This window comes from Jaculus jaculus, chromosome 12 (genome assembly GCF_020740685.1).
Source record: "Jaculus jaculus isolate mJacJac1 chromosome 12, mJacJac1.mat.Y.cur, whole genome shotgun sequence".
Taxonomy (NCBI): Eukaryota; Metazoa; Chordata; class Mammalia; order Rodentia; family Dipodidae; genus Jaculus; species Jaculus jaculus.
Genome location: NC_059113.1, coordinates 39,747,528 through 39,769,969, shown reverse-complemented (window position 1 = coordinate 39,769,969; position 22,442 = coordinate 39,747,528). Strand labels below are relative to the sequence as shown.

The following is a 22,442-nucleotide window of genomic DNA, read 5'->3' as shown; positions in this document are numbered from 1 at the left end:
AGTTATTTGTAACAAAGAAAAGCTCAAAGAATGGCTTTCGCAATTACTAGTTCTGTTGGAAAACTTAAACAGAAACTCACATTAGTTGGTGTAATAAAGCTGAATGGGAATCCACTCATTTGTAGAAAAATTAAAATAAGAAATCAAGAAAACTACTGACTATTTGGCAAATGAACACAAAAGCTCAAAGCCTGGCTTAGTCCATGTGGAATTTCACCTATAAACACAACAAAGCATTCATAGACAGTACTTGTAGCTGACATCAAGGAGGGCGGGTAGGGGTCCCTTAAATTAATTACGATTTCCAGTGACTCTATTAATTTGTGAGCTCACTTACCCTTACACCGAATTAAGTCACTGGCACTCATGAAGGCACCCGACCTTCTGAACACTGAAGCCTGGGGGTCTAGTCACAGCTTGGCTTGCTAAGGGCAGGTGGTGGAGCAAATGTCCAGTGAAGAGTCCAGTTGTGTACCTGTTAACTGAACTGCGTGTAGTTTAGACCAGAATGCATCAGCCTTTTTTTTTTTTTCTGTCAGTGAAGATAGCAAATATTTTTTTTGGTTCTGCGGGCCCTCTGGCTCTGCAGCCATTACTCAACTCTGCCACTCTGCTGCAAAGCAGCGATGGGCAGTGCATCAACAAAGGGCAGGGTTGAGTTCCAGTAAAAATTTCTTAACATAAGATGGACTGTGAGTTGAATTTAGCCAGGGAAACTTAGTTTCGAAAACCCTGTGTTAGATGATTTGGAAGGTTGAAATTACATTAGGATGGCAATGGAGAAAAGTCAATAGCCTCTGAGTCCACTGTATGACATTAGAGACAGGTGCATGCCATGACACTCTGTTGTAGGGAGTCTCTGTTCTGGGACAAGGACAGTCTTACATTCCCACCAGAGTGACTTCTATTTTGACTGAGATCTCACTCATGCTCTTGACAATTCACCATGGGAATGGATGAAGCATCAGTCTGGGAAGGTAGAATCAGGCCTTCTTTCTTCTTTTATTTTTCTGAAGGACAGTGCTTATCTGGATGTACAGAAAGATCAGTTTATGAGAGAGAGAGAGAGAGAGAGAGAGGAGAGAGAGATTGAGAGAGAAGGGAGAGAGGAAAGACAGAGAAAAGAGAGAGAGTGCCAGGGCCTCAGCCACCTGCAATCGGACTCCAGACACCTTGTGCACGTGTGCGACCTGGCGCATTTGCATCAGCTTGTGCGTCTGGCTTAAAAGGGACCTGGAGAGTGGAACATGGGTCCTTACACTTTGAAGGCAAACACCTTACCCGCTAAGCCATCTTAATGGCCCAGAACCAGGCTTTCTGATAGGCTGCTGGGAGTCAAAGGACTCTCTCCAAGGGGAGAAGTCTGGCCAGTGGAAAACGGGAGATAAGCAGCTCAAATGATTCTGCTTTCTTATGATCTACTCCAACATATAGCTCATGCCTGCCCTTCCACACCCTCCTGAGTGACCTCCTGGTGGCTCTGCACTTCACTGTGCCATATTATGCAGGGTCCGGTAACCTCTTCCCTGACTCCTCTCCCTTTCTTACCCTCCCTCACTGTTCAGGGCTCATACCTCCTAAATTAGGTTTAGTCACTTAATTCTTGCCCCGGGCTCTGCTTATTAGCAAAACAAGGCTTAGATAGCACCTCTAATCATCTTTCTTTTGGACTGAAAGATTAAATAAATGGAATGACAGGATTTAAAGTATACCATTATAAAACACTATGTTGTAAAATAGTGACTCATACATTAAAAAAAACCAATCTTGGCCCTCAATACTAGCTTCAAATATCCCTACAATGTCCAAATGGGAAAATATATCTCAAACAGGTCAGCAGCTCTCCAAGAAGGACCTGCACAGCCAAGACCACATCATGGTGAAGCGGTTCCTGTGAGCACATCTGGCCTCCTGGTGATAAATGAAGCCCACAGTGTTGCCCAGGGTCTTGTGAAGCACAAGGTAGCGATTGTGCAGGATATTCCTATCATGTCAGAGGTTTCCCTCATCGGTCAATGTGTTGAAACTCAGCCTTCTGTTCACTAGTATTAAAAGACAGAGATTAGGAGGTGATTAGGTCATAAGGGCTCCACTCTCTTGGGAAAAGAGGCCCATGGGAACTTCACTTCTTCTAGTGTGAGAATGTAGCAGGAGGGAAGACTTCTATGAATCACAAAGCAGGCTACCACCAGATACCAAATTTGCTGGCACCTTGATCTCGACAGTTCGGCTCCTAGAATTCTGAGAATAAATTTCTGCCGTTTATAAGCCACTCAGCATGTGCATTTTGTGAAATGGGCCCAAGACAGCCCCTTAACACCAGCTCAGGCTTCTAAATACAGCAGGCTGTTGGTATCAGCTCATTGGCCAAGATCTAAACACTCTCAATTGAGCCATTTGGTCCACTCTGACAGAGCACAGCACATTGCTAGATTGTGCTGGAGCAATGTTCTGACACCACCACCCCTGGGCTCCCCAGAGCTGTTCCTGGAGGGCCACTCTGCACATGAGATGCCTTGCAGAGCCACAAGCTGTGAGGAAATGAGGGAGATGGGGACTTCCCAAAATGCATGCATGACGCATGCCCTGCCGGGGTTGGTAAGTCTCTAAGAAAACAGCAGCACAATTGCATTAGCTTACCCACCACTGAAGCTTCCAGCTAGGCTGTGGCTCATTTACTAAACACCATTTAGTAAATAATCTGCACCTCCCCAGGGATTTAAATGGCCACCTCACCGTAAATCTGTTCTATACTTAGGTCTGACTAAACCTCCCTTCTCATTCTGTGCCCCTTGCCTGTCACAACACGACCTTCTAGGGATTCCTCCTGTCTCGGACAATCTCCTTGGATCCTTCCTTAAACGTTGTGCTACAGAACTGTCTCCTACAGACTCGTTCTGGGTGATGTCTGCAGCTCTGTTCTGAAGAAACCCAAATTCTGAGCCGCTCTATGCGGCTGTGTATGCCGGCCACCGCACAATAGTGAGCAAAGCAGCCAGCAGGAGGAAGACCCACCCCGTTCTCTGCACTCTGGGCTATGGGCCCCCAGGTCTCTCTGGGCTTCCACCGCTGGCCCAGATATCGTCCAAGCCACAGATCCATCCACCCGAACTTGTGCTAGCCACCTCTCTGAATGTCCCCCCAACGAAGCAAATGCCCAGCCCAGCCACCAGCCTGCCTCCAGGGCATCCCGCGCTCTCACTGCATGGCTCTGTAGCTAGAAGGAAGCGTATAAGCTCCCTGCTTCTGCCCTGCCGCATCGGATCCCATGGAGTCCCACCAGCCTCTTCTCCAGCCACTGCTACGGATCAGTGTTTGACCTCGTTATTTCTCTTCCCATTTAGGCCATCATCAGACTCCACGCTCACTGCGCTCACATTCTTCGCTCTGCAGCACGAGCGCTTGCTGCTTGCTGCAGCGTTCTGATAGTGTCCAGCCATGCCTAGAAACTTCCCAGTTTCCCACCTCCCTGGTCCTGAGGTTACCCCTGAGGCCCTTTGTAGGACCTCCCAAACACCCCAACATTCTCTCGCCTCTGTGTTCCAAATGCCAAGTACCTCAAGACCACTTTTCTCCTGCTGCCTCATTCTCTGCTGGGGTACAAGCTTGATTAGCATGCCTGCATCCGGGGATCCTTTAAGAGACCTGTTTGCACCCCAGTGGCAGGTCCCTCTCCATGGCCCACACCCCCACCCGCCCTGTCAGTACCTGTCTGCTGCTCCTGGGTGTACATGTGTCTCTGGCCCCAGTGGCACTGTGGTCTCCAAGAGCACAGGCCGTGGCTTCTTTGACTTTGTATGTCCACAGCCTGGCACAGTGGCGACTCTCATTCTTGAGACCGAAAGTGGATGTAGAATGGGCAGATTAGCAGGGCAAGGGCATATAGACGTGAGGACCTCCCATGGTAACGCTGGACAAAACTGTTTTTCCTGAGCATCTTCTGGGAGGGGACAGATTCGGAGTTCGGGGAGGACAGGGAGAAGCTGAGCCAGTCCTTAGCATCTGCGGGTTATGCATTGGCAGATTCTACCAGCCAAAAAGGATTGAACGTGCTCAGGGGAAGGAACGTGCATGTGCACGAAGCATGTGCAGGCTTTTGTTTTCTTGCTACTTTTCCCCCCTAAACAATACCGTATAACAACTATTTTCATAGCACTGACATAGTATCAGGTATTGTCAATAATTTACAGATGACTTATTCTGTGGCAGGATAGGCATAGGTTCTAGGCAAAAGAGACTGGCACACCTGTGGGGGCTTTTCTCTAGGGATCCTGTGCCAGTCTCCTGCAGATCTAGAAAGGTAGATAGGGAAGCTTGCAGAATTGGGTCTGGCTAACTCATAAACTGCACCCAGGGAGTGGCCAGCACAAGAGCCAAGTCTGACCAGAAAGGGGGCGGATCAGCCCTGGACCAACTCAGGAGGTCCTGGGGAGTTGTGGGTCAGTGGGAATAAGGAGCAAAGCTTGCTCTGGCATCTGCTACAGACTCCAAGAGGGAAAAGAGGCTTCCCGGAGGAGGTTCTCCATTACACAATCCTTCTTAACATAAAGTTCAGGAGCTGAGGCACTTCGCATACCACGCCTTTATGGTCCTTCCCATTCTAGCCTAAAGAACACCCCACCTCACCCCCTGCAACAGACACACACACACCTCTGCCTGTAGGCAGTTGCCCTGATTCTAAAGGACCCCCAAGACAAGCTTTTTAAATGCCTTGGACTTTTTTTTTTTGCAGCCCTTCTCTTTATTGTAATCAAATAGGTATGCATTTAAATCTGTTTGCAGAGCTGAGGGGGTAGCTCAGTTATAGAACATTTGCCTAACATGCGTGAGGCCCTGGAATCAATCAATACCCAGAACACTGTGTACATGTGTACACAAATACACATAAACACACACACACACACACACACACACACGCACTTTAAGATTTGTTTCCACTTCAAGCAGATAAGGGGGAATGCTCTGTTTGATATGTGTTTGAGGCTCAGTAAGTAAGTGTTGAATTAGACAGAAACACAACCAATCACATAACTACGTAACAAACGAATAAAGCCGGCATTCGTCTAGAATGCAAGAGCAGTGAGTGAGGATCACCTGCACTATAAGAGAAGGTGGGAAGAGCCAGTCCTGCCGGACCCAACAGGTAACCTATTAGAGGAGGTGGACCAAGGCCACCTGCCCCTTTGTCATAAGACCCGTGAAGCTGTGAGCCAAAATCATCTTTTGCAGTTTTCAATGGTCGAAAAAGGAATGACAGGGATGGCATTTCACAGCACATAAAAGTTGCCTGCAATTCATATTTCAGTGTCCATACATCGAGTTTTCCTGGAACATCGGCAACATTCTGTTTACAGCACCTGTCATGCTACAATGGCCAGGTAGCTATGACAGGGACACACAATTCTGATCTAAAATATTTACTGCCTTATTCTTTAGAGAAACAGTTTGCTGACCTGAGGGCTGAAGCATTTCTCAATCGCCATGTCCTGTGACCCCAAGCATGCTCTGGCCCAGGGACACATGGAGAAGTCTGAGTTCCAGACACGGTTGACATGAAATGTGATATACATTCCCACTCACAAATACAGAGCTAGTTAATTCATGGCGCACACTCCTAGCACCCGGCGCTTAGAAGGGATGTTAGGCTGCAATGGTTGAAGTTCAGAATGATGTCTACAACACACTGTCACCATAACTTAGAGGACAAAAAGGGCAGTGTTTTCAGTTTGTTTTTAGAAATCTGAGTGTCTGTGTTCAGAACATAAAGAACACAAATATCGTAAGGCCCTGTGTGACAAAACGCTCTGGGAAATGGGACCAAAAATTTTTATTTTGGTTTGAATCCCATTTTTACTTACTGAAATTTTAACACAGAGAATATAATATTCACTAATTTTTTTAAAGGAGAGGTGATTTTTAAGGAGATACTGATTAAGAAAGAGAAGTTTTTCTACTCCCCATTGAAACAGAGTAGCTAAGTGAGGATTAGAACAGATCAAAGTCTTATCCGAGGCCTGTACAGTCCTAAGCCAGCCCCGTGCAGATGAAGAACGGTGTTCAAACACTTGCTCCCCGGGTGCCCATGTTCAAACAACCACATCATCTAACTGAGTGTAGCTGCTCAAGTGTCTGGTTTGAGGAAGTGTGAGATTAGGGCGATTAGAAAGAGCCCTACTTCCCTATTCCTAGAAACCTGACATGTTGCCTCTTCAAGGAGGACAGCCTGCTGAGCTTGCAAGAGAGCAGCAGCTGTCAGCATCTCTGTGGCTCCCTCTAAGCAGCAACTGGCTGTCCTGTCACTAGACCTGATCCTCCCAGTGCAGCAGGCTCAAAGCCATCAACCATGTTAGTGACACCCATGCAGGTGGCAAGAGGTGGCCATAAAGATGGGAGAAGCTTGGGGCAAAGCCTGGGCCAACAGGTAGATTTGGGTAGAAGTTCATACTCTGCCCTGGTTCCATGTCTATGACACGCACCAAATCGAGCCTTCTTTGTGTTGATTCTCTTGGTTTTCTCATGGTAAAGCCCTGCAGGTGGGTGGGGGGGGGGCGGTGCACATGAAAGCAAACATGCAGGACCTTTCAGCTGGTTTGTCTAGGACCACAGCTTGAGCAATGCCCTGCTCACCTTGGGACCCAACCTGTCACACTGCACACCTTTGGATAAGCCACCTCCAGCTCCTATCTATGATCCTTAAGGCATCTGGAAAGTCCAAGAAGTTCTAACGATTGGGGACACAAAGTTGCAGTCCTACTCAGGTCAGAGATGCATGGGGAGTAGCCAGATGGGTGGATACTATGAGCTTGAGGCCAGTCTAGGCTACTGTCCTCAAAAGAAAGACAAGAGGACAGGAAGAGGAAGAGATAAGAGGAGAAGAGGCAACAGGGAAGCAGTCCTAACAGATGGATAAATAATCCACACAGAGCTCCACTGTAACCCAGAGGACACTGCACACAACACTAGCAGTGAGATACTTCAAAGGAGATCAAGGGGTGCTGCAGGACAATTAGGGAAAACCGTGTATTTATAATCCCTGTTGGGGAGCTCTGTGTCATCCTCTGGACATTCAAAGTCCCTAGAAAATATGTAGTGACTTAACCTGCTTCACTCGTTCTAAGCTAGCTTTGAGATCCCTTTGTAAACCTTCTGAGATCATTTCTGAGAAACATAGCCCCAGATCCCGCGCTTGACAACAGTGAAGATGTCCAGGTAGGTGTGAGGCGGCAGGGCTGCCAGGAGCCTTGAAGGGCAGCCTTCTGCTGGAAGTCCTCCCAGTTTTGGAACGGAGCTGGGAGTGCGGTGCTGAGCAGGACTTTACTGCAGCCTGCTGGCATGTGCTGAATCGTTCTAGAACCAGAGAGGTAAGATGCCAGACCACCACCTCTCCTCCAGTCAGCCTTATTAAGGAAAAGTCTCAAAACCCCAGGGGGTGGAGGAAGAAAGGGAAAAGCACCCATTTGGGAGACAGTAAGATGCCCGGGAGCTGGAGCAGGCTGCTTCCAAGTGGAACTCACCATTAGTGGTCGTGTTGACATAGTAACGCCGGCCCTGGGGAGACAAGTAGCTCTGCCAGCCAGGTGGAAGGATGACAGTCTGACTTTCCTCTCCTGGTGGAGGGGGGACCATCCCAGGCTTCTGTTGGAGAGGAAGAAAAGGTCACACATGTTTGGCTTAATTTTTTTTATCAGCCCAAGTTGCTCACATAACTGAATAGCATCTTGAGGCTTGGACAACAGGGAGGGTAAGCCCTGGGGGAAGGTAAAGGGTGGGGGGCGGGACACAAAACTGAATCCCAATTGAACTAGTACCGTAGAGTCCTATATCCTGGAAGTCAGACCCGAAGGTGGAACTTTCAAGAAGACCTTAGGGGGAACACCTGAATCAAAGGGCCCTGGAGAGGGTGAGACGAAAGCTAACCTCAAATTTCTTCTGTTTCTCTTTCTTCTCTGACTTTTTCTTTTTTTATCCCCTTGGCACTGGCCTGTAATTCCTTGTACCAGGATGTGATCTACATCCACAATGAGCTGTTGATCAGAGAGACCTACTAGATCTCCCAAAACAAACAAGACAGGCTTTTGTCACAGCACTTGATTACCCACCGGAGGTTCATGGTAAGACCCTACTGCTGAAGACACCAAATGCTGTTTGCACAGTTCATGGAGAGACCTGGTTGGAATCTGGAGGAGAGTCAGTCCCCAGACAATTAGCCCATCTAGTACTGGAAGGTACTACATGAGCTACTGAGGGAAAGTGGCCATCATCTGTCCAAGCAGCTCAAAGTCTAAGAGACTCAGAAGCAAACAACCTGATGTGATGCTCACACAAGTGCATTGGTGCCATTGGTGGGTAACCACCTGCTCTTGGATTGGCTAATAGATCCACTCAGTGGAAAGGAAACCATATCTGGAACTGAGAAACAAGTTAGAATCATATCCAGATAATGATTCTGGTTTACATTGTCAAGCTCCCACTATCCCTAGACTATAATAGGGTCTACACCCTATCAATTCTCTATAAATTAATAATGGTTATCCCATTTAACCAGTGCTGACTTCATTCTCCATTGGAGAATCTTTTTATCTTTTTCAAATGGAAGCTGGACCTGAGGAGATAAACGACCCAGTGCACTCCACCCCGGCCCAGCTGAAACCACAGAGGAATTGGGGAAATGAGCAAGAGTGCTGCTTTCTTAGTGAATCTGATATCAGCACAAGTGTGATGGAGACAGACACTGAGGACACTCAACACCTACCAAAACAGAGATCCAGGGGCTCCTAATTGCCCACCACTCAAGTAGACTTAAAATGCTCCCAGCATGGCTCAGGGAATTTTGTGGAAGAGGGGGTGGAAATATTGTTAGAGTCACAAGTTGGGACATTTTGCACAGAGACATTGCTTCCCCCCTGCATAATGCATGACCCACAATCCCCATGAGGTTGACCTGCATTCCCAATGAAAAGGCCTCTTCATTAAAGGGAGGAGGGAAAGGATGGTATCAACATATGTTGTTTATACCCAAATATGTCCATATCTAATAAAACTTTAAAAAAATATTTTATGTATTTGATGGGGGGAGAGAGAGAGAATGGGCACACCGGGGCCTCTAGCCACTGCAAAAGACTTCCAGATGCATGTGTGTGCTACCTTGTGCATCTGGCTTTACATGGATACTAGGGAGTCGAACTGAGTCCTTAGGATTTGCAGGCCACACTGAGCAATCTATCTAGCCCATATCTGGCATTTTTGCAATTGTGTTTGAACTAAAAAGTCAGAGGCTGACGAAGTCACTGTGGAATTGCTCAACTCTGGAGACAGCTTGGACCACAGGCCTCTCTTGACACGGGTCACAGACATCACACATACCTGTGAGCTCAGGGGTCATGTGAGTGTGTTGTAAGGAACCCCTCATTGAAAGCCCAGAGCACAGAGGGAAAGGCTGGGTTTCCTCCTCCTCAAAACTCTGATAATCAATCACAGGGTGTTGTGCTTGCCAGGACCTGTCACTGCACACACCCTGCTGTGGGCTCTGCAGCCTAATGTCCAGCAGGAACACTGAGTCCAGCCACAGACAAGGCCCTGGGCCCCTGGGCAAACGTAGCAGAAGTAATTAGTACAAGTCAGAGCAGAGTACGACATGAAACAGTCTCTAACAACACTGAGAGTCTGCCAAGACTTAGGGATTTGGTCCCCAAGTGTCCAAAACACTGTGGCAAAGAGAACTGGGGTTCTGAGACAACTGAACACCAGCTTCCTGCAACATGCCAATACACATCATTCCACTTAAGAAACAGTCAGAGAAAGGCATACGTCGGAGAACTAGGTGCTGTCCTTGCGCTTTGATTCTGCACTGCTGGGAGCACGAGCAGCGCTTACTCTCTTCTTTTGACGTGTCTCCATCTAATCTTCCCCAAGAAACACAAAAAATAAAAATTTTTACCTAAAAAGTATTTAAAACTAAAGACAGAGGATGCAACAATTAGCCCATATGATTGCTGTACTTTCTTGAGAAGGCAAATTGACAAAACCAGAATTTCAACCTCAGGAGTGGCTGGGAATTTCTCAGTGAAGCTGAGGCATGTTCAGATATATGAAAGGTCATCAAGTCCCCACAGTTCTCAGCATCCCCCACTGTGCCCACAGGGGGTTGGGTTCCTTTGGTCACCAAACACCGGTGCTGAGGAAAATGGGACACTGGGCTGAAACAGAGGCAGGAGAGATGCCCATTCCCAGACTGCCCTCCTGTGAGGTGAGGAATTCAGACCGCATGTTTCTGCATCCCAGGGAGGCCTTTGTGCCATCATGGAGAATGAGCAAAGCCTAGATGCTCCTGGGATTTCTAGAAAACATGGCCTCCCTCTGGCCCTCTGTGTAGCTGCAGTGTGTTTCATTATGAATTTTCATAGCTGTTCCCCTGGGTGCTTCAGTCTCTTCCACAGGCATCTGCCGACCCATAGTGCCTCTCTGATCCCACGTGGAAGACGACATTCTAAACAGGCAGATGACAGCGAGGTGGACAGCAGTCAGGCCAAAAGTGGTGCGGTGTCCCACCAGGCTGTCTTCTCACCATTCCAGTCACAAGCAAGCATACCCAGGCCCACGGCCCTGCCCTTGCTTAGGCCGGAAGATAGGCAGAATACACACAAGACAAGTATCCTAATGGTAGGTAACGAGTTCAGTGTCTGTAATTCCACCACTCAGGAGGACAAGGCAGATGGATCATGAGTTGGAGGCCAGCTTGGAGTACATATCAAGACCCTGTCTCAAAGAAAACAGGGTGTGAAAGACAAGAGTGAGGAAAGGACTGAGGAGGAAAGGAGGGATCGAAAGGGAGAAAGAATGTCCGTCAACCCACATACAGCAGATACACGTTTCAATCAGAGGTTGGGAGTAAAGTAGGCACAGCAGTGCCACAGGGCTTAAAAATGAGTGTTTTCTTGAAGAGAGGACTATTCTAGAACCAGAGGTGTGAGACGCGTTCCAAAGTTGACAGGGCCTCAGGCCCAAAGCACCCCCCACCCCCGCAAGGCCAATCATATCTGAGACAAATGACAAGCTATTCCCACATCCGTGAAAAGAAAGATGTTAACATCAGCCCCGGCGTGGGACACGCTGCAGACAGAGATCAGCAGTGACACACTAGAGCCTAGAAGAAGGCGCACCACTAGGGTTGGTCAATAGATGAGGATTCCACTGGGGATGGGGGGTAGAGACCAGGCTTCCCAGGCTCTGTCTCCTGAGAGGCTAAGCTGACCTCTGGCTTAGCCTCTGGTGGGCACACTGACCTCTGCTCTAACCCCCCCACCACATTGTCTGAAACCTCATCCTCAACAGCTGCTTTTCTGAGGTTTCTCTTTCCAAGACCACCTGAGGCGTCACCTAAGGGGAAGTTTAACACCTTTAAGAGCTGGCTAATATCCATTTGAAAAAGTGGGTGGGGAGGAGACCCCTCCCCCTGAGCTCTCTGACCCTCAGAGTCCCACCTATGAAAAAGCAACATGGAGTCTGTGCCGCCCCTGTTGTGCACTGCTTTTCTCTTTAGAATGACTCCAGTAACTTTATAGTCTCATGAGATCAGAGGAAGCCTCAGTTTACACAGGAGTACATGCAGACACGCATAACCTAGGAGGTACAATAACTTCCCTGAGGTCTCCCGCACTGTCCTGAGATTGGGGCGTGCAGGAACCTTAGGGTCGCACCCTCACAGTGAGCCAGAGAAGGCTAAGAGGGGCCAAGAGAGGAGAGGAGAATGGTACCCGGACCAGCCAGGCCTAGCTCCTCATATGTGAGGAGATGAGGGTGATCTCCACGCCCCTGCCACCTGGCTGTGGGTCCCCCACTCTGCCTGCCATCTGACTGCCCTGCCCACATCTCCTGGGCATCCAAAGCCTTTTTCTTTTTTTCTTCTCTTAGAAAGAAGTCCTTTCTAGCTGACATCTGATAAATCAAGAGTTGGCTGGGCATAGCCTCCCAAGCTTTAAAATAAGCATTCAAACAAAAAAACTTACTCATAAATGCGTGCAGTAACATTACTCACAATGGCCAACCCTGGATGGAAGGATGGATATACAATAAAAATGCGGGATAGCCACATAATGGAATGTTACTCAGAAACAGAAAGACAGTGCTGACCCTCACTACTGAGCCTTGAAGACATGCTAAGTGAAAGAAGTCACATGCAAAAGGCCACTGTGTTGGTCACGCTTATCTGAAATGCCCCAAACAAGTGAAGCCACAGAAATACACTCGCGGTTACCAGAGGGGCTGAAGGAGAGGAGAATGGATACAAGGCTTCCCTTTTGTGTTACAAAAATGAATTAAACTCCATAGTGTCATGATGACATAGTGTTATGAGTACATTGATGTTATGGATAGTCAATTTTATGTTACATGTACTTTATCAGAAAAATTTCTTTCAGGCCTAGAGAGATGGATTAGTGGTTAAAGTACTTGCCTGCAAAGCCAAAGGACCCAGGTTCGACTCTCTAGGACCAACATAAGTCAGATGCACAAGGTGGTGCATACATCTGGAGTTCGTTAGCAGCAGCTAGAGGCCCTGGAATGCCCAGTTTCTCTATATATGCCTCTTTCTCCCTCTCACTCTCAAATAAATAACTACAAATAAAGATTTCTTTAAATAAATAGCAAAGCTGTAAGTTAAACCTTGTTACCTACAAGCTCTCTTTCAGGTCCAAGGGATCACCATTACCTCACTCTTAAGACCACAGAGAGGAAGCAGGGGCAGGTGGACTCCTGGAAGAGTTGCCCACAGCTACAAAAAGGATAGAGTGTGGATGATTGCCCAGTAATTAAGACTCTTCCAGATTTCTTCTTATAATTAGTTTCCTCCAAGATAAAGCCTTCCCTTCCCTCCACTATATATAAAATCTTATCCTCTGAGGATATGAGGGAACATATGAACCTTCTGCCTCTCTCCTAGGTATGCGTAAGAGTCTCCGTGTAGCATTGGACAGCATATTTGTTACACTTTCTCTGAGTGATGTTATAGTATATGGACATACATACTGTAATCTGTTTATCCATACATCCTTTGACAGACGCCAGGGTTGTTTGCATTTGGCAGTCTGTATGAATAATGGTGATATAAATGTTTATGTCTACATTTTTTTACCTTACCATAATTTATATGTAATATCAAGAAATTTAAAAAACCATTTCAAAACCCAGTGGGTGATTGCACCTCTATAATCTAAGTACTTGGAAAGCTAGGGCGGGAGGATCATGAGTTCAAGTCAGTCTGAGGTAGAGAATGAGACTCTGTCTCCAAAAACCATGAGCTGGGAATGTAGCTTGGTACAGCGCTTGCTTAGCATGTGCTAGGCCCAGGGCTCAATCCCCAGCACAAGAAACAAACAACAACAACAGAAAAGTCCAAACTAGACCTAGTCTACTAGCGTACTCTAGAAAGACCGGAGCTCAAAGGCACTTTCTTTGTACAAAGAGTGGTGTGTGTGCATTGATTACCAAAACTCTAGTTGCTTCATCCATTACCTGCTCTTTATAACTACCTGTATTGTGCATGGCATTTATTCCCATTTTAATACAAATGTTAGATTCAGGTGTTTCACAACTTTCCCAGTATTGTGCCATTTGGGCTGGAAGTGTAGCTCAGTGCCAAAACACAACAGCAACAACAATAAACAACCACAAATCAACCAAAAAGTAGTTTTGTTCGAGAGAATTCTATCCAGTTACTCAAAGCCAGGTTATCCTCAGACTGTGGCTTCTGCCCCTGCCCCTTCCCCAGCCCGGATCTATAATCAGCTCCACATCTTTACTTGGACCACGTGAGCTCCAGCTCTCACCCAAAGAGGAGAACATCTCCAGGCTGATCCTCTTGCCTGTCTCACAGTCTCCAAAGGAGCATATGCCTTCCCAGGAGATGCACAAAAATATCACCACCCTCACCCAAGGCGTCACGTTCATTCCCCAGCTGTATGCTGACTTCCTTATTTAAAGCACAATCAAAAAACAAGCAAAGAAAAAAAAAAGCATTCTGCTTGGATAAAAAGTAAGCAGATAGAAGAGAAAGAGAGGGAGAAGAACATGAGAGATATCACTGAGAGATGAAAAAGAAATGCCCCGGCCTGTTGAGGTGGTACACCACTGTAACCTCGGCATGCAGGTGGCTAAAGAAGGAGGATGGCCAATTAAAGGGCTGTCTGGGCTACCCAGTGAGTCTAAGGCCAGCCTAGTCTACATAGTGAGACTTTGTCTCAAATAACAAACAAAACTCCCCAAACAAGCAAGGCAAACGGAACACCTTCTGCAGTATTTCTCTAAATGTGGTCACCTTGCCACATGCTAAGTCACGTGGGACATGGGTCAAAGGGCACATTCCTGGGTCTGGATTCCTTTATCAAACCAACCAGGGGACTGGGAGTCTATGCTTTTATTTTTAGCATGCGTCCTGGGCAAGTCCTGTGCTCAGAGCTGCTCGGATAGTGCACTCGAAGGAGACAATGGACAGAAAGTATCACCTCTGCCATGGAAACTGAGAGGGAACATACAATTTTAAAGAGTGCAACTTATAACCAGTCAGAATTGAGCTTATTAAAGCAGAGGGTCCTATCCTCTAAGCCCAAACCTTTCCAAAAGACTATTTTAAGAAAGACATAGTAAGATTGGATCTGTAGCCTCCAGGTAGTCCCAATCCCTCTACTATCCAGTCAGTATCCCACAGCCTCCACCACTCTTCAAGTTCAAGTTCATCCTGGGATGCCACCTCCACCTGTGGGACATTCCTGGGAGCACCTGTCTCTTACCTTTTGAAGCAGTGAGCAAATGCTGTTTGCAGGTATTAATGGGTGGTCGGGTGGTCGAAACACACTTGATTTACCAGCTAGATCAGAGAGTTTTATGGTCCTGCGTCTTCTCAAACCCCAATCCCAGCAGCAACAGAAGCTCCAAAGAAAGGCATATCCACAGGGCTCCGCACCCCCTCTCCCCCACACCAGATCTATATATAACACCTCTGAAGTTGTCAGCCTAACGAGCTACTTTCTGGCAGACCCGTTGCCATGACAATGACTGCTAATGAGCCCAGAGCTGTGATTGGCACTGCTTGAAGGCTCCTTCACATTCTTCCCTCCCCAACCACATAGCCAGCTGGACACACAGAAGTAGCCAGAACATAGCTAGGAGTGCCTGGGAGAACTGGGTCCCTAGGAAATAGCTCATCACTAGCATGCCCTAAGCAGCCCTATACACATGGACAGGAATGGCCTCTACTGCCAGTTCTGCACTTAGCAGGGGTGATGAGAACGGAGGGGGTGGGCACCAGGAAGATTAAGACCCACCTGGGAAGGGCATGGTGCTGCATGCCTGCATGTAAGGCCAGCACTTGGGAGACTGGGGCAAGACAATTATCTTGAGTTCAAAACAAACAAACAAACAAACAAACAAACAAACAAACAAACAAAAAAGACCTGACTGAGTTAGTCTTTCTGTTTGACACCCAGTCATGGTAGGCAGACTCCTACACAGAGCTGGCTACCCACCCATGCCAGCCCGGCTCCCACAATGATGTCACCAGCTTCAAGCCTGTGTCTACAGCGATGCTGAGCGCCTTGTCTTCCTCTCCCTGGTGAAAGCACCAAGGCACTGTTCCCTGAGCTCTGGCAGCCCTCCTTTCCAACAGAGATTACAACTCACAGGAAATAGCTAGGAAGAAAGTACAGGAACCCTAAGAATGCCCACGACATTCTGGGGAGTGTGCTCTTTACAAGTAGTCCCATGGGTGACAGGCTGGACCCTGGTGGTACTTTTATGATCTCTTGAAGGCCAGAGCTTCTGAGACTTGACCAAGAGGAGGAAGAAGAGGAGAAATCTTCAATGATAAACCCTTATCAACTGAGAAACTATAAGATTCATCCTGCCTAGATGGACCAGTAGTGACACATTCCTGTTGTTCATAGTTTAGTCTCAGTGCCTGGAACATGAACAAATAAATGAATGAATGAATGAATTCATGAATGAATAGAAGCTGGGAACTGTAGTAGGAACTGGCTTTCAAACAGATGTGTGGCTACTATTTCATCAAGCAGGTAGTTAAAACAGCAGTCCAAACAAAGTGTGCGCTCTCCCTGTGACCAACCAGGGATCTGCTAGAATGGGCTGTGCATCAATGAGGAGAGGCAGAGGAGGGCAGAAGACAAAGCAGGGAGTTCCTGGACTGAGGAGCCTCGAGGTCAGCACAAGCAGTGTCCAATCATGACCCTACGTGGTTATGCAGGTGAAACCCTGCAGGAAATGATCTATCAACCTGAGGGCAGGGAAGTGTGGGCAAAGAATCAAAGGACGGAATGAATAAAAAGTGGGGAGGGCAGGTTGGTTTGGTTTGACAATGACATAGAAATTTGAAAGGTTATACAGAAGGGAAATGCACAGCATTAAAAGAAAATGCAGGATTAGTAAGTACTGTTGAAAAAGTAAATTAGTTATGTACCAAATAGACTGTCCCCCTATAATGGAAAGAGGAGAGGAAAGGGATATGGGGGGGGGCAGTGGAAGAGAACAGCAAACCAGGAGGTGGGTGCTAGGTGTTCCCGAGACAGCAGACACGGGATTGCCAGCACAGCTGACAGTGAAAACCTCCCCAGCCTGAGCAACACAGCGGGCTTTACACTGCCCAAGATGAGGAGGCTCGGAAATGACCAGTAAAGGGCAGGGCTGTAGCTCAGTGGCAGAGCCCTTGCCTAGCATTCTCAATATCCTGGGCTCAATCCCCAGCTGTACAGTAGACAAACAAGCCAGCAAGATTATAGGTGTTAACAATATAGTCACGGCAATAATAAGGACAGACTCCCATAATACCTTCAGGGAGCTGTAAAATAAATGAATCAAAGAATAGAAATAAAGCTGGTTTCAGACTTTTGTGCAATCACATCTCAAAATGCCTCCAGAGCCAGGGGCAGTGGCTCATGACTATAATCTCAGCACTCAGGCTGAGGCAGAGGGATTACAATTTCAAGGCTGACTTATGCTGTATAGTGAGACCCTGTCTCAAACAACCAGAAAACAAAACCAAATGCGCTTTAACTGGGCCTGGCAGCACAAACCTGTAATTTCAGGACTGTGGGAGGTGGAGGCAGGATTTTGATTTCAAGCCAGCCTGGGCTACAGAGTCAAACCTCTTAAAAAAATAGATTTCATGTTATTTTCATGTTATTTTTCAAGAGGAAAAGAGCCAATATTCTCCATCAGACAGCGACTCTGTAACCATCTCTTCTGTGTCCTCCTGGAAAGCACACATCCTTTATAAACTCTCCACGAGGAATTGGTTCCAGAACTCCCCACCAATGCCCAAATCTCCAGATACTTGAATTCCTTATATAACTTTATATTGTGTTTTGGGTATCAAAAGTAAGCTAGAGATGATCTAACGTAACCCACACACATCCTCCTGTATAGATTAATGAATGCAGTTTAAAATTTTTATTTATTTATTTGAGAGAGCGAGAGAAGGAAAGGGGGGGGGAGGAAGGGAGAGAGGGCGGGAGAGCCCGTGCATGACAGGGCCTCCAGCCACTGCAAACGAACTTCAGACGCATGCTCCACCTTGTGCATTTGGCTTACGTGAGTGCTGGGGAAATCGAACCAAGGTCCCTTTGGCTCTGTGGGCAAATGCTGTAACTGCTAAGCCATCTCTCCAGCCCCTAACTAATGTATTTTTAATCCAGGCATGGTAGTGGACACCTGTAATCCCAGCACTCAGTGGACAGAGTCGGGAGAAGCACTGTGAATTTGAAGCCAGCCTGGTCCACGTGTTAAGTTTCAGGCCAGCCAAGGCTATATAGACTGTCTCAAAAATACAACTTGCAGCCCTATAAAAGTATTTGTACATAACTTTAACTACAGAAAACAATGTAAATGTTTAATAAAACAATGCTATATTGTTTAGCGAATGATGACAGTAAAACCTACACATGCTTGGTACAGATACAATTTCTTTTGCAATTACTCCCAGCGTGCATGGGACAGAATCCTTGGACATGTGACCCATGGACACAAAGGGCCAACTCTACCTAAAAGATGTATCCCTAAGGTTGGGGAGGTGGCTCAGTGGCTAACAGCACTTGTTACTTAAGCATGAGGGCCTCTTGGGCCAGAGACCAAAGTTCAGCTCCCCAGAACCCACCTAAAAAGTTGGGTGTAGCCATTCACATCTGTAACTCTGGTCCATAAAGGGAGGGGGTGGAGGCTGGAGAATTGCTGGGGCTTGCTGATGAGCAGCAGCTCCAAGTTGAGGGGGTGAGCCCATCCTCAGGAAGTATGCAGATGACCACACATTGCATAGGGCATACACATCTGCACACACACATGCATATACCACGCATTACACATGCCCTGTACCATAAAGGTTCTACACACACGTCCATGCATGCATGTAAAACTAAAAAGGATGTGTTCAAAATGACTAACAACTAAGATAAACAAAGCTGAAGAATGAAGGCCTCATGGCCAAAAGAAGCAATGATGAAATATGAAAGCAACTTATTGAAAAAATGTGTGTTTATAAATTCACTTATAGAATCAAGTGTACAAATTTCTGTTTCCTATAGAGAACATAATAAATGAAGGATAACTGGTTCACACGTGGCAAGCAATACTTGAAATTAGCAAGAGGCAAGGGAAAAACAAAGTGGGGTGGCTGTGGGGAAAGAAGTAGGATGCAGCTCATCCTTCCCATCTGCTCTGGTTTGTTCCCCAAAGTTCATGTGTTGGAAGTATGGTCCTCAATAGAATGGTGTTGAATGATGCTGAAACCTTTACAAGGTGGAGCCCAGAGGGTGGCACCACATTTAGAAAGGATTAATGTCTCTCCATCTCCTGGGAGTAGACTACGTTCCCCAGGGCTGGACTGGTTCATACAAAATAAGTTCAGCTTCCTTTGCTCTGTCTTGTTGCCTGGCTCCCCATATTATCTCTCTCTCTCTCTCATCCTCTACATGCATGACTTAGTATGAAGGCCTCATTTGAAGCTGATGTAAGCATCATACTTTTAGACCTCCAGAACAGTAAGCAAAAAAACAAAACAAAAATAAAAACCAAAAAAAAACAACCTTTTTATTTATAGAGAACCTTCTCTTGAATATTCTCTTATTGTGACACTGAATGAACTAAGCCATCATTTCAGTAAGAAAATATCCTTTCCAAGCATGGTGGCTCATGCTTGTAATCCAGCACTCAGGAAGAGGCAGGAGGATCATGAATTAAAGGCCAGTCTGGACTACATAGGTGCAAAAGAAAAACATCCTCTGTATTCTGTCTCTCCTACTGAAGCTATCCAATACCTGACCAGTTGGCCCCTTCCTCTATCCCCTGGCATTTTGTATCTCTTGTCTTTTCCCTGGAGACTGAAGCTCTTCCTAACCAGAGAACACAACAAAAGTGAGGGGTCCTTGACGCCCAGAGAACCTCAGAGAACTGTGAGACTCAGTTCTAACTACCTCTGCTCCACGTACAGTCAACTTCCAGAGGGGATTCTGAGCCCAGGAACACACTGAGGTGGACAGGCTGGGGCTCAAACATTTTGCAGGCTGAAGGGAAATTCAGTAGGAAGCCAGGACTTTCCAGAGACCTCATTTTCCCACCTGTCTGGCTCTGGAAACCTCACAGGGTTCCATAGCCAAAGCTCAGAGAAGTTCTCAGCCTGACTCTGAGCCCATCCACACCATGTGAGCCCTGCACTGGATGTCCTCAGTGTGGAAACCGTTTAAATGCACCAGGCTCACATCCCATTCTTACTGACAAGATACCAGAAGGGCCGTGAAGGCCACTACTTTTCCCTCTGCTGCTTTTTCATTTGGCTCACCCGTTCTAAGGGATGCAGCCCACCATGACAGGGAGGGCGTGGCGGCACGAATGGGAGGCGGCTGATCTCATTGCAGCCACAGGGAGGAAGCAGACAGTCATGGATGCTGTGTTCAGCTACCTCTCTCCTTTGTAAGCAGTCCAGGATGCCAGCCCAATATGGAATGATGCCTCCCGCACCTAAGGTAGGCCTTCTTGCCTCAATCAACTTAATGTAGAAAATCGCTGGCAGACAAGTCTAGAGATTTGTTTTCATGTTGATTCTGAGTCACTCTTTCTACTATGTCTTCTGCAATGGTCCCTAAGCCTTCTATTTCTTGAGTTACAGAAGTTTCCAATAAGTGTGTCCAACTACAACCCTCTGTACATTGTTCAAATTGTTCTTACTCAATAGTCACCTAGTCAGTAGGGCTGCCTCCCTGAGCCCCTAAAAGGAACTTCCCAGTCCAGGCCATAACCTAGAGATATGAATGTCCCTGGGACTCTTCCAAACCCCATCCAGTCCCATGTTCTCAGGCTTTACTGCCTGGGACAAATGGATGGGGTGGCAAAGAATGGAAAAGCAGCACCCCACACCTCACTGACTTAAACCTACAATGGTTTGTGGCTGTGTCTCCTCCCCTGAAGCACTCTTGGACGATATCAAGACCCAGAGGTGCCTAACTTGGGCTGCCAGCCAGGTTGCCAACTCTAGTTCCTATGGACTGCCTTGACTACTTCTCCCTCCTCCACCTATCGCTGCCCTGTGCTTACCAAACACAAAAGGAAGCTTTACACATGGGTATCACTGGTGCTCAACATTAGAACTGGACATACATTAGGGCCACAGGAGTTTCTGCCAAGTAGCCACGAAACCTGCCATCAGGGGGCCTGGAGGCTGAAACCCTGAGTATTCCAGGTCTATCTAGCTCTCTGCAGGCACTGTGAGGGTTCTGGTCATCTTGAATATGCATCTACAAGCTGCCAGTACCATATTGTCAGCCCATCTAATCACTGAGTATGTTGCAGGGAGAGGACACAGAACAATAGTTTCTATTTTGTGACCCCTTGAAGGAATGGGTGATCTGGCAATTCAGGAAGTTTGATAAACATAATTACAATGGAGCCCATGCAACAAGAAGACAGGAAGTTAGAAAACAGAGTCTCTAGGGAACAAAGATTTGGTAATGATCCTAAAAACTGTGGGTATGAGTCAGAGAGGCCCCTTCCCAGTCAGAAGCCATTTCATAGCCTTCAAAGGTCTAGAGGTCGAGGCAGAGGAGAGAAATGCCATCTGCGAGGCTTTGCACGCTTGTCTTTATAAATGGGCCCTCAGTTCTCTAGTCTTGGAGGAAGAGATCTACAATCATTGCACATCCAGTCGTACTATGCAAGGGCTGATTGATACCTGTTCTAGACCAACCAGCACACAATGCAAGAACTACAGAAACTAGGCTGGAGAGATGGCTTAGCAGTTAAATGCTTGCCTGTGAAGCATAAGGACCCTGGTTCAAGGCTCGATACCCCAGGACCCACGTAAGCCAGATGCACAAGGGGGCGCACGCGTCTGGAGTTCGTTTGCAGTGGCTGGAGGCTCTGGAGCGCCCATTCTCTCTCTCTATCTGCTTCTTTCTCTCTCTCTGTCTGTCGCTCTCAGATAAATAAATAACATTTTTTTTTTAAAAAAAAAGAAGTACAGAAACTGGATGCTAGGGGCCGGGGAGGTGGTTCACTGGTTAAAACCTCTTGCTGTGCAGGCCTGCCCATGGGGGTTCAGATTTCCCAGAACCCATGTGAAGTTGGGTGAAGAGTGGTCCAAGCATCTGTAACCCCAACATGACTATGACTACAGCAGTGGGAGACACAATGAGAACCCCCAAAGCTCACAGGCTGATTAGTCTGGCCTTTGCTCTGGCAAGCAAGCGAGGCCCTGTCTCAAACAAGGTGGAAGGTGAGGACTGACACTTTGAGGTTGTCTTTTGACCTCCACATGCACACTGTGGGCATGTGTATACCCATACATGCACATTATGGTACACACACACACACACACACAAAGATACTCCTGAAAACTGAGACTCTGCTGTAGAAGTAGGATAGAACATTGTCCCCATGGTTGGAGACCCTGGAAGAAGTACACCTCTTCGCTCCACTGCTGATGTCTGCATGGTCCCGATGCTTCAAAACAATTCAAATGGGCAAGGTAGTCTGCCCCTGCCAACCCATCCCAGCTTCTGCATTCCAAACTAGGAAGCCCTCATGACTGTTCACCAGCTGTATTTGACAGTTTTTCTATTGCTGGAACAATGTAGAAAATAGGTTTATTTAGCTCCCAGTTTTGAAGGTCGGAAGAAAGGAAGGCAGTGGGGTCCTAACAGTTAGAGAAACAGAAAGGGAACTGGAAGTATGCAGAAGGGAAAAAAGTGGGGCAACTCAGCTAAATTTACAAGAACCGCTTCAGTAAGAACTCACTCACTCAGTGAGATCAGCATTCATCACTGTTGAGAGCAGTGCCCCCATAGCCTAACTATATGTCATTGGCTCCCACATCTTACAGATTACCAGCATGTGCACACATGCTATCACATGAACTTTTGAGGAACATACGCAAGCCACATCTACACCACTAC

At 47.1% G+C, this 22,442-nt stretch overlaps 1 protein-coding gene across 8 annotated transcripts in view; it reads right to left on the bottom strand.

Moving 5' to 3' along the window:
* Gas7 (growth arrest specific 7) overlaps positions 1–22,442 on the bottom strand; it is a 253,382-nt gene that overhangs the window by 86,718 nt on the left and 144,222 nt on the right. For 6 of the 8 annotated variants that reach the window (XM_004663133.2, XM_045130728.1, XM_045130725.1 and 3 more), the window contains exon 2: positions 7,515–7,635. In XM_004663133.2, coding sequence (XP_004663190.1) covers positions 7,515–7,635 — 121 coding nt within the window. Of the gene's footprint in view, positions 1–7,514; positions 7,636–14,783; positions 14,963–22,442 lie in introns of those variants that run through there. The other 2 variants (XM_045130730.1, XM_045130727.1) reach the window with 2 other exon arrangements.